The sequence below is a fragment of the Lepisosteus platostomus genome, chromosome 12, assembly GCF_059453375.1.
Source record: "Lepisosteus platostomus isolate fLepPlt1 chromosome 12, fLepPlt1.hap1, whole genome shotgun sequence".
Classification (NCBI taxonomy): Eukaryota; Metazoa; Chordata; class Actinopteri; order Semionotiformes; family Lepisosteidae; genus Lepisosteus; species Lepisosteus platostomus.
Window position 1 is genome coordinate 43,977,487 of NC_142622.1, and position 11,398 is coordinate 43,988,884.

The following is an 11,398-nucleotide window of genomic DNA, read 5'->3' on the forward strand; positions in this document are numbered from 1 at the left end:
AGGTTACTGGAGTTGGATACAACGGTGCCGGAGAGGTGACCCTTGATGGCGAAGTGATCCACGGCTTTTCCCACTCCTCGATCAGTAAGGTAGTAGAGGTAAGCTGCTACTCCGTCGGACCTCCAAGCAAAAGGCGTCTGGACGTGTGTCCTTCTTATGAAGATTATTTTCCTTTGTTGGCTTTTCCTGACGCGTCAAGATATTTGATTGTATATTTTTTTTCCCCTCTAGAGATACCGGACAGAGTGAGCTTATTATTAAATTATTTTAGTACCAAACTTGAGTACATTCATTTCCTGTCAGTTCCAGATGGTTAACTTTGAAAAGTGAAAATTGAGAGCCCAAAACTTTGGGTTTGCTTGAATGCTAGACTTCTGTGGATCTGTGCCCCCCAAAAAGGAAAGGGGTGTTAATGGGTCACATGGTCAGGCCACCAGGATATATTGGATTTTATTTGATTCGAAGAAGAGACTTTTAAACCTCTTATTGCCTGGAACAGCAAATATTATAGCTGGCAAACTGTGTACATAGAACTGTCACGTCTCGAACTAATTGGTTTTCAGGAAACATGAATGGATCATGATATAGTAGCCATATTGGATTTTGACTAAAACAAGCCTCCAGACTCCTGAGGCTGATTGACTTGAATCTTGGTATACGTTAACATTGTGTTGTCTTCTTCCAATGCAGTTAAGATAGAATTCCTGAGTCAAGAAGTATGGCCACAACAAGCCTGCCAGTTGTACGACAGGGTAGATCTGCATGTAATAAATATTTCAGAGTAGCAGAACCGTAGTACAAGCAGTCCAAGTGGATGAGGCTGATTTCTTAAGTCAAGTGGTTTGGCTGCCATGTATCATTTTGCATTGTTTTCATGTTCTTCTTGACTGATGGACTGTTTTACATGAAGTTTCGGAGTTGTGACCCTTGTCAGAATGGAATTTGAAATATGAAATGATCTGCTTAAACCAAGATGGCTACTTTCAACCAGACAAAATGCATAATTTTTTACAAGATAATATGCAAATCAAAAAGCGACTTAATTGTTAATCTATGTATTAAATCTTATTGTACTTGCCTGTAATAAGACCTGTTATTTCCTTTTGCACATTACCTACACTCCATCAGTAAGTGTATAAACACTTTAGGGTGTCCTGGGTAAGGCTGTCTGCTCTGCACGTACAGTACTTAGATAAAGGGCTAAGAATTATGCTGAATAAACTTTTTTAATGCTTCATGTTCTTTTCTCTGACTCTTGTATTCGTTTCAAGGCTGGGTGTGTTTGCAATGACGCTGTAATAAGGAGCGGTACTCTGATGGGAAGGCCGACAGAAGGAGCGCTGATTGCTCTGGGGATGAAGGTGAGAGCACACCCTTTCATGTCGATTGGGAGGACAGCAGCAGCAGCGGTACTGTAGGCCTGCTCTCTCACAGTAGCACACTGTTGCACATTTTTGGGTTCAGTCATATTTAGTCTTGTCTGTGTTGCACTTCTGCCTTTCTGCTTATTGTAAATGCAGCACAACAATTTCTACTTTGCTGTCTTCTTAGCAGTGTGTTGGACATAACTGTAGAAATCAGATGTAAGACGTTTATAAAGCTCCTTAGGAGTTTAATGTCTAATTTATTTGATGTTAGTCACATGCTTGTGCTGCAGAGCTACTAGCAACTTGATTGTCTTTACAAAACTCTGGTGCATTTAAACACAACATGAATTATTTTCCACTAACTGAATAGTAAAAGGAATTAAACTGATGAGTTAGGATACTATCAGGATGAAATGTAGGAGAAAGGTTCACAATGTTTTAGGGGTTTAAGAAATTGCATTGCAATTATTTTTCATTTCAATACTCTTCTTTAACATTTTCAGCTGTTATTCAACGATACCCACCCTGTGCTGCCCTAAATGTAAATGACCATTGTTCTCTGAGAAAACTGAGCCAGTTGCTTCTTTTTGCTCTGTGATTCCTAAACATAAATCAAGGTCTTAGCTGTCAACTGCAGGACTGCACACAGAAACACCACCTAGATCTACACGTGCAGAATTAAGAAGGCAGATTGCAATACATTGCAGATCAAGGTTCCTTTGGACAGCTGTGTCCTACAGAGCTGCCTGACCGAACAACTGGACTATGCATCTTTGCTGCAGCTGGCAATCGACACAGCTTCCGTCTGCACCTGAGATCACCGAGATCAGGCTGTCTGACTCATCCTGTACTGTGGAAGGCTTCAGAGCCTCCTGGGAGCACTGTGCTGGAAGTAATCTTGAGGGAACTGCCAACTAATAAAATATAATTAATGCAAGTCAATCAGTGCTTCCAAAAATGTATGCACATTTTTCTTCTCTTAAATCTCTTCAGTCTGTAGACTGGAGGTGAGAAACTAACCCTGTCTATTGCATAAGCTTCTTGATAGAAGCCTTATTATATTAAGTAGGCTATTGTACCCTAGAGTATAAAGCTTTCCAATTTCCCTGGAACAATAAGAGGAATTACTTGAAATCACCATGTGCAAGTTCTAAACTAATATCTGATTATTACGTGCTAATAATATCTGAGTGCCAGTCCCTGCTATGTTAACCCATAGAAACTTACAGTAGATGGCCCGTAAGTAGGGTGGAGTTTTTCTTGACCGTGTAACCTTTCGGTTCTGTAACCTGTAGTAAAATTATCCTCTGATTAGCCCTGAAAGCACTGTAATCTTAGCAGTCATTGCCTAATCATTATAGGAACTGTGATTAACTAAGCAATAAGAAACGAATGTTCATTTTATCCGTGCAAATCAATGAATCTGGGCAGTTAAAGAAAAGTGCCAGAATGAAATATCGGCATCAAAAAGCCATTCTGTTGAAGGAACGAATGCAAGAACATCGGTTTGGTATGCTGCAGAACCGAGAGGTGTAACTTATATTGCAAAACCTGCAATTTATTATTGGACAGCACAATTTATTATTGGACAGCTTCTGTATCTTTTAATGCATGGTGACAGGTGTTAATCGTGTAGCCTGGCCTATCTAGGAATGGTGAGTCCTGGGATAGGAGATGTGAAAAACACATGTAGCTGCTGTAAATGATGTTCGCGATACCCTTCCCTCTAGATGAGACTTTCCAAACCAGTGTCCCAGTATTTTGATGGGAACACTGCTGTAGAAGAGTCACTCAGATGAGGCGTTAAACCAGTGTCTTGACCACTTGGTAGTTGCAAGGTCCCGTGCTGTCAGTAAGAGCAGCAGTGTTAATCCAGGTCTCGTGCTTAAATTTAGGAGCTGATCTTCAGTGGTAGATGGGTTGGATGGAGTGGGTCACCCCCTGTGTGTAAAGCACATGCAAGGAATTATTAGTTCAGAAAAGTGTAAGACTCGGGTTTGCAATGAAAACTTGACTAGAATGACATGGTTACAGTGAAAAGTGTCAGAGAATGATAGAGGACACTATCAGATCTGTTCAGGTACCCAAAGCCAGTGGCTCATAGGAGAGATGATGCTAGTAGGCTATTTTATACATTTGTTTTCTTTTTATTCTTTACCCGGAGGTGTTCAGAAGGTGAAACTGGTTTTTCTTTCATGTGTAGATGGGCCTTGAAGGTGTGCGACAGGAGTATCTCAGACAAGAAGAGCACCCTTTTACCTCGGAGCAGAAATGGATGGCTGTCAAATGTGTGCATCGGACACAGCAGGTGGGATCCGTGATCCTTCCAGCTTGGAAACCACCTTCTGAGAACAGACGGGAATTTTATCTGAGTGTTGTACTGTAGCTACATAACGAAAATGAACTTTCCTTTATTTGGCATGAAGCACTCAACATAAGAAACTGCCAGGTGTCTCAAAAGCCTTATCCTTTAAATGCCAAGGAAGCTTATGCCACAGAAAAGCTCTAAAACCATTTGTTGGTGTTAAGAATAAGACGGCTGTGCATAAATATCATCTTTTTTTTAAATTACGAATAGATGAAAGAGAGAAGTAGGTCATACATTGAAACAGTTTGTGTATAGGTTTAAAAAAAAAACGGCTTTGCGTATTCTTGTACTTTTTCTCTTCTAGGACAAACCTGGGGTTTATTTCTTGAAAGGGGCCTATGAACAAGTCATACGGTACTGCACTTCTTACAACAGCAAAGGACTGGTACTGCCACTTACCCAGCCGCAGAGGGAGCTCTTCCAACAGCAGAAAACCTACATGGGCACAGCGGGGCTGAGAGGTAGGACACCAGAGACGGGTCTCCAGAGCGAAGGCACGGCTCTCAGCAGTGACTTAGAGAACCAGACTGGTTCAGCTGTATGTGCTTTGTGGCTGTAATCTGAGCAGTTTTGAGGTTTATCTTCAGAGGCTCTTGAGGAAAAGCATGATTAATTTGTGCTTTTCTGCTTCAAAGGTTGTAGTGCATTTCATTTGCAATAACCCTGAGCAGCTTCTTCGGTAAAGATGATAAAAAATTAATTGATTTAGGTATCAGTACTGTTATTTTTTATCCCATGACATTACTGGCTCTTCTGAAATTATCACTCAATCTTTTCTTGACATCGGCATTATTAAAACTATAGAATTCGTTCTTGTTTGTGACTTTTGTAGACTCTCATACACTCCAGTTGTGGTAAAATGAGAATAAAGTTTGATTTTGATTATAGTCTAGCTTTTGACTGGTGCTTCTTTTGAACAGTTGAATTATATATAAACAGGATGATTAAATCCATTTAAATGTGAATGAAAGTGATTGAAATATCTCCACAAAACACAAGGAAGCATGGACTCCTGTACACTCAGAACAGCTTTAAGAAAGAGAAAGTAATGAATGGGTTGGGTCAGAACCAAGATACACAAGTGGTCATGGGTGCAACCCATTGTGAGAGGAATGGATGAGCACATGATATCTAATACAGTATCTTTCTGTTAGGCCCTTTTCTCAGTTAACCACATGACTGGTAAACCAAGCTGGGGATTTCTTTATTGCAAGAAAGACAGGAGGACAGACAAAGTTCAGAGGTTGACCTCGTCTCGCACTCACTTTCCTAAGGACAGCGACGGGCTTTTATTCTTGAAGATGAGCAGACTTTTTCATACAAAAACATACTTTTATGATTGGTCAGTAGCGGTTTCTTACCATATCAGGTGTAAACAAAGTCAGAAAGTTAGGCAGGTAGGTCACCCTTGCGCAATTAACCAAGACCCTAATCAACTAAGACCCTATGGCTTCCATGTCGCTAATCACATGTACAGTAGGATACATGAGTTACACCTCCGCTCAAGAGACCTTGAAGACACCTGGCCAGGTGGGAGTGCACGAAACGGCGGGACAGTTCTCGAGGTTAACCGTTAACTCCTAACAGGCACAGGTCCCTTCATCTCTGAACGTGAAGGATCTGGCTGACGGTCGTCTTGGCTTCTTGTCTTGCGGTGGGCAGTGCTGGCGTTCGCCTCTGGCGCTGAGCTCGGACAGCTGACGTTCCTGGGGCTGGTGGGCATGATCGACCCCCCGAGGACGGGGGTGAGGGAGGCTGTGGGCACACTCATCAGCTCGGGAGTGGCCATCAAAATGATCACCGGAGACTCCCAGGAGACCGCGGTGTCCATCGGTATGTGGCTTGTCCGTTCTGTGCGCCTGCTGGGTTAATATGCCGTCCTTGATCTTGGAACGGGAGGTGTTGACAGCACTGGCGTTGCTGCTGTGATTTATCAACTAAACCCCCACTTCAAAATTGTAGTGATATTGAGTGCAAAATGCTTGTTTGGAAACCTTCAGATTAGTGGTCAATTAAAATGGGCACACCGTACTTGAGAAGCTGATCTGATTCTTTATTCAGTCCAGTTTTTCAGGTTTAGAAACTGTGGTCACTTTCCTTTACTACAGCCAGCCGACTGGGACTGTACTCGAAAGGATCTCAGTCTCTCTCTGGGGAAGAGGTTGACCATATGGACATCCAGCAGCTGTCTCAGATCTCTCCAAGGGTAAGTGAGCAACACTAAGCATTCTAGCTATGTTGAAAAATTATTTTTTTAAAGACCCAGCAATGCGAAATGTAGCTTTAGGCTTATGTAACTTGTCTTTGTTTTAATTATTATGGGCGTTATGACAATTAGAACTGTAGTTGAGTCTTTTTGACCTATCAGATGGAGGTTCGTTTCTTTAGGAGGGTTTTCTTCCCATTGTCCCGTTGAATTTTCTGTCTGCCTGTGGAGAAGATGCTGTTGAACGCAGGAGGGGGAGATAACGGGGATTCGTGTTTGTGTCCACAGGTGGCAGTGTTCTATCGAGCCAGCCCCAGACACAAGCTGAAGATTGTGAAGGTAGAGTATGTGCCACCGCTGGGCGTGGAGACAGTTTCTGAAATGCATTGGTTTTTCATTTATGCAGATGGGTCTGCTTTCGCTCTGCACTTGCAGTTTGCCTTAGGAATTACCTCCCGTCTCTCTTTATCAGAACGCCGAAAGTAACGCTGGCTGTAATCGATCTGTGTCATCTAGGCGACCTCTGTCTGTGTAGTCTTTGCAGAACATTGGAGCTGTGGTGGCCATGACCGGAGACGGAGTCAACGACGCCGTGGCGCTCAAGGCGGCCGATATAGGCGTAGCCATGGGACAGACGGGCACGGATGTCTGCAAAGAGGCGGCCGACATGATCCTCGTGGATGACGACTTCCAGACAATTATGTAAGCCGTGCTTTATGTCCCGGCGATTAAAAGACCACTGCGCATTTAATCAGAGCGTCGTCGCCCGTCGTTGGCAAGTCTTCATGTGACCCCCTTAGCTGTGTGCCTGCTGACAAACCCAGAGGGCAGCAGACCGGAGTAGGGATAGAGTGTCATCAGGGCATATCGCTGTCCCAGCCTATATTTCACAGCCTGGGCAGGGCAGGGCAGCCAAAGAAGACCTCTACTGAGAAGACAATAACCAGTTACCTCCCTAGGTAACAGAGCAGAGCAGCAGCAGAGCCACAGCACTTTCCCTAGGAAGTGCTCCAGTCAGAGGCCCTAAATTCACCTTTCAGTCAAATATCAAGCATTTCTGTCAATTCCTGCATCTCAAGCTCCGAGTCAACCGCCAGGACCCTTGTTTTTTCAATAATTTCTCCATTATGGTGACATAATTACATCCCTGACCACGACCAAGCCATCGGTGAAACAACTTGTATCTCCATCCTGATCTTTACAAGCTTCACTTTTAATGGGAAGTTAACAATTCTTTTGTAATACATTTGCTAAAGATGTAAGAGGTTTCAGATTTCAGATTTTAGCATTTCAATTTCAACCAGTTTTCTCCCAAGTATTTGTTTTTCCACCGTATTCATGAATGTATGACTTCTAAAAATGATTTAAATGTTTCAGGTCTGCCATTGAAGAAGGAAAAGGAATTTACAATAACATCAAAAACTTTGTCCGATTTCAATTGAGCACGTGAGTTTTTGTTTTAATTTCCACTCTGAGAATTTACTTTTGTTCACCTCCCGCACAAAACTTGTACAAGTATGTTAAGACTGTATGTTAAGACGGTATATCCTTAGACTGTTGGGTCATGTTTTCAAATACCAGGTACTGACAACAGTTCTTTTAGAAATATATTAATTATTTTTTTGTATTTTTTATTTTTCAGGAGTATAGCAGCACTGACTTTAATTTCTTTGGCCACATTAATGAATTTCCCTAATCCTTTAAATGCAATGCAGATTTTGTGGATTAATATCATAATGGATGGACCTCCAGCACAAAGGTAACAAACATTATGCACTCAGTTCAGGAATAATAACTAAGGTTATTGCTGTAGTTGATGGATCATTGATAATTAACATATAGTTTATTGATTTGATTGAGTTTCCAAATGAGTTTTACCATTTGACCCGTCTTATTTATTTGGTTGTTTGTAGCTAATGTATCCAAAGATCTCATCCACCTGTTTAAAAACTAGAGTGTATTTAACAACATGGCTGGGTGACGTGTTCTAGACTCGCATAACCCTTTGCCTAAAGAACTGCCTCTCGTTCTCAGTTTGAAATGCTCTTCTGAGGAATTTGTCTATATTGGTTTCTTTCTTTATGGTCCTCTAGCTTGGGAGTAGAACCTGTAGATAAGGATGTTATCCGAAAGCCTCCTAGAAATGTGAAAGACAGCATTATCACCAAGAACCTGCTGGTGAAAATCCTGGTGTCCTCGCTGATCATCGTGTGCGGGACTCTCTTTGTGTTCTGGAGAGAGGTATCGTTTGTTTCCTTTTGTGAGCATTTGGGATTAGAAAAATAGGAGTACACCTTTTCAACAAGAATATGGGAAATTGTTGTTTTAAAGGAGAGATGAATGTATCATTGGCAATTATAACATCATCTGTTGAACTAATAAAACAGTCCCTATTATAAAGCTCAGTGTGGGCAATATTACTTTAAATTTGCGGAATTCATTGCATTTTGTAGACTTACTTGAGAATCGACACTGTAATACAAAAATGCTGCGTATTCAAAATATGATGCGTCATTGGATTCGTTTGGTTTTTGCCAGCAGTAGCATATTGCACTCCTTTTTCGATGCAGCAAATGCATTGGTTTCCTTAATGTTGAAAATGAAGCCTTGTGCTCGCAGTACAGTAGCTGTAATCCAATATTTTAATCAAAGTGTATCGATCTCTCCCACAGCTGCGTGATAATGTGATCACTCCCAGAGACACGACAATGACCTTCACGTGCTTCGTGTTCTTTGACATGTTCAATGCGCTGAGCTCAAGGTCACAGGTGATGTAGTTACATTTTTTTAAAACCTCTGTGCGCCGTTCATGGTGGCCCAACAATGAGTTCTGTCCAGCTCTGTTTAATTCCAATGAAAAGACTGTAGTGTGGTACAGTGGTATGTTGTTAATGCTGCTGATTCCAGCTGTTGGATGCTTGAGTGTCTTGAGCTCCTTCTGTTAGGAGTTTTTATTTGATCCCCGAGTCTGCAATAGCCTTCGACCAGGTCCTCCAGTTCCCTCCCACCTCAGACTCTTTGCTCAGTGAGCTGTCCTCTCTCGATTGTACCTTGTGTGTACTGTAAGACACGGGCATCATCCAGGGCATAGTCCTAGCTTGTGCCCTGTGCTTTTGGAATAGCCTCTGGATAGCCACAGCCTTACGGGGAATGCAATCTTTAATAATGGATGACACGATGGTGTTAATTGAGTCGGACGAATAGAAAATGGTGATTTGTGCTTTTTCCTCGGTACAGTGTATTTAATGAACACGTCTGCATTGGTATAATTGCAGCTTCCAACTCTTTAAGGCTTATATGCAGTCACTTTTAACAGAAACAATAGTGAACATAATGTTTTAAATGCTTTGCTTATACATCTAATTAGTTTCATGGGCTGTTTTATTTTATCGTGATTTAAAACGCTTAGAGACAAACCGAGCGTTATGTCAAGCGTGCAAGTCGGAATCGATTGTCCCTTGTTGATTTTGCGAACTTGGCAGACGAAGTTCGTCTATGAGATCGGCTTGTGCAGCAACAGGATGTTCTGTTACGCGGTCCTGGGATCCATAATGGGACAGCTGCTCGTCATTTACTTCCCACCCCTGCAGAAGGTTTTCCAGACAGAGAGCCTCAGCATATTTGGTAAGATCTACCTTTGGAGTCATCTACCACGCCTTTGAACTCATTTACCGTTTACCAGAACGCATCTACAAAGGCTTGACATTATGCACATTTCCTGTATGTCCTCCGTTGTAGATGAGTCTGGCCTGCTGCAGAGCAGTGTTCACGAATGATTAAAACAGAATTATTACCGCTTGTCCTGTATGCTCCCTTGTGGTATTCATTTTTTTATTGGTGTGCCTATTCGTAATTAGGTTTGAAAATAATTGCTGTGCGGCGCTCGAGATTCTGACAACTGTAGTAACCAATTCTGTTATCTTCCAGACTTAATTTTCTTACTCGGACTAACGTCCTCTGTGTGCATCGTGTCTGAGGCCATAAAGAAGATCGAGAGAGGCAGAGAACGAAACCAGAAGCCTGAAGCCTTCTTCCATGAAGTATGATGCATATTGTGTCTTTGATAAAGGAACAGGCAATGTCTACAGACAGATACGGACTGGAAATGACTTGCAGCAGGTTCTATTGCCATTAAGGGTTTTTATTTAATTTTGTTTTTTGTTTTTTCCAATAATAAATCTGCAGGGAAGGCACTAGCTAAACTACAGGAACTGTAGTGGCGACATATTTCCCTTTAAGATTTGGTGTGCTGCTTCAAGACTGTACAACCTTTCAGAGTATCTGAAAGCCCTTATTTATATAATTACTGTTTGGGTGTCAGTTTTATTTTAAAGGTGTTTTATTCTTTCAGAAAACCAGATGGATTTTGTTTTGTGAAACGGCAAAGATGTTACATTCAGGCATTCCAGCTGATCTCGTTGCAGCTCAAGGTCTTTTTTGCTACATTATTGAACTCACAATAAGAATAAGTATTGTGGAAATACTTTGTGCTTTCATCTTGTATGCAAACTTTGGAGGAGGTGACCACTATTAAACCATGTATTTTGTGAACAAAGAACCTTTTTATAAAACACAAACATTTTCTGTTTGTCTTTATATTGAGTACGTGTGATAGCATGGCCAAGTGCTGGATTTGTATGTATACCTGGATCTATTAAAGTATTTGTTTTGGGTAAGAATCGGGAACAAAGTAATTACTCTTGTGTTCAGTTCTCAGATGTTATCTGTTTGAATGATTTCTCTTTAAATTTATACCCTTTCTGGATAATGAAATTTTCATTATAAGTGAGCATATAGGGCACTTAATTTTTTTAAAATCGCACTACACTGAACAAAACAGTAACTGTTACAGAAGGTACAACAATGGATGGTATTTGAATTTATAAATGTTTTATACTACAGCACCATTAATAACTTTTATATCTATGGGATCTATGTCCATTTGCTTGATTTGTAGTGTCTCGTGTTTGAGAAAGACTGGATATAAAAATTGCTTTTAAAATTTTGTTGAACCTTCTCATGTTACGTGTTTCACACATACATAATGGGCTTCAGACGTACATAGGGCGTATATTCATCTTGGACAACTGGGCCCATGAAGTGTTTTCCTGGAAATGAGCACCAAGCCTTATGGACTCACTGTAGTAAAGCATTTTTTACTTCCCTTTTCACATAGATCTTTGATTTGCAGCTCAGGCTTTTCCCTGGTCAGATTAATTCACTGGTCTCACTTGTGCTGCTCTGCTCTTTAAACGGATAAAAGCAGTGACTTGAGTGTGCTTTGTTTAATGTGTGTACAGCTGACACCTCATTCTGTTGACAATGTATGAAATTAATCCTGTATATTAAAATTTTTATAAACCTTTTCATCAAGGCTCTTGTTTGTTGGGGGGCTGAAAAGACTGAATAAATTATGATTTACAGAAAGATGTATCGGTATTTAATTCAAATGTGTTA

General features: G+C 41.1%; 1 protein-coding gene across 4 annotated transcripts in view; it reads left to right on the plus strand.

The window, feature by feature from the left end:
- atp2c1 (ATPase secretory pathway Ca2+ transporting 1) overlaps positions 1-11,310 on the plus strand; it is a 33,656-nt gene extending 22,346 nt beyond the window's left edge. For all 4 annotated transcript variants that reach the window (XM_088602157.1, XM_088602158.1, XM_088602159.1 and 1 more), the window contains 14 exons: positions 3-98; positions 1,272-1,361; positions 3,571-3,675; positions 4,040-4,196; positions 5,398-5,568; positions 5,844-5,941; positions 6,230-6,280; positions 6,477-6,643; positions 7,319-7,387; positions 7,584-7,700; positions 8,035-8,182; positions 8,614-8,709; positions 9,424-9,565; positions 9,869-11,310. In XM_088602157.1, the coding sequence (XP_088458283.1) occupies positions 3-98; positions 1,272-1,361; positions 3,571-3,675; positions 4,040-4,196; positions 5,398-5,568; positions 5,844-5,941; positions 6,230-6,280; positions 6,477-6,643; positions 7,319-7,387; positions 7,584-7,700; positions 8,035-8,182; positions 8,614-8,709; positions 9,424-9,565; positions 9,869-9,987 (1,626 nt within the window). In that variant the 3' untranslated portion in view covers positions 9,988-11,310. The remainder of the gene's footprint in view (positions 1-2; positions 99-1,271; positions 1,362-3,570; positions 3,676-4,039; positions 4,197-5,397; positions 5,569-5,843; positions 5,942-6,229; positions 6,281-6,476; positions 6,644-7,318; positions 7,388-7,583; positions 7,701-8,034; positions 8,183-8,613; positions 8,710-9,423; positions 9,566-9,868) is intronic.
- Positions 11,311-11,398: the final 88 nt, after the last annotated feature.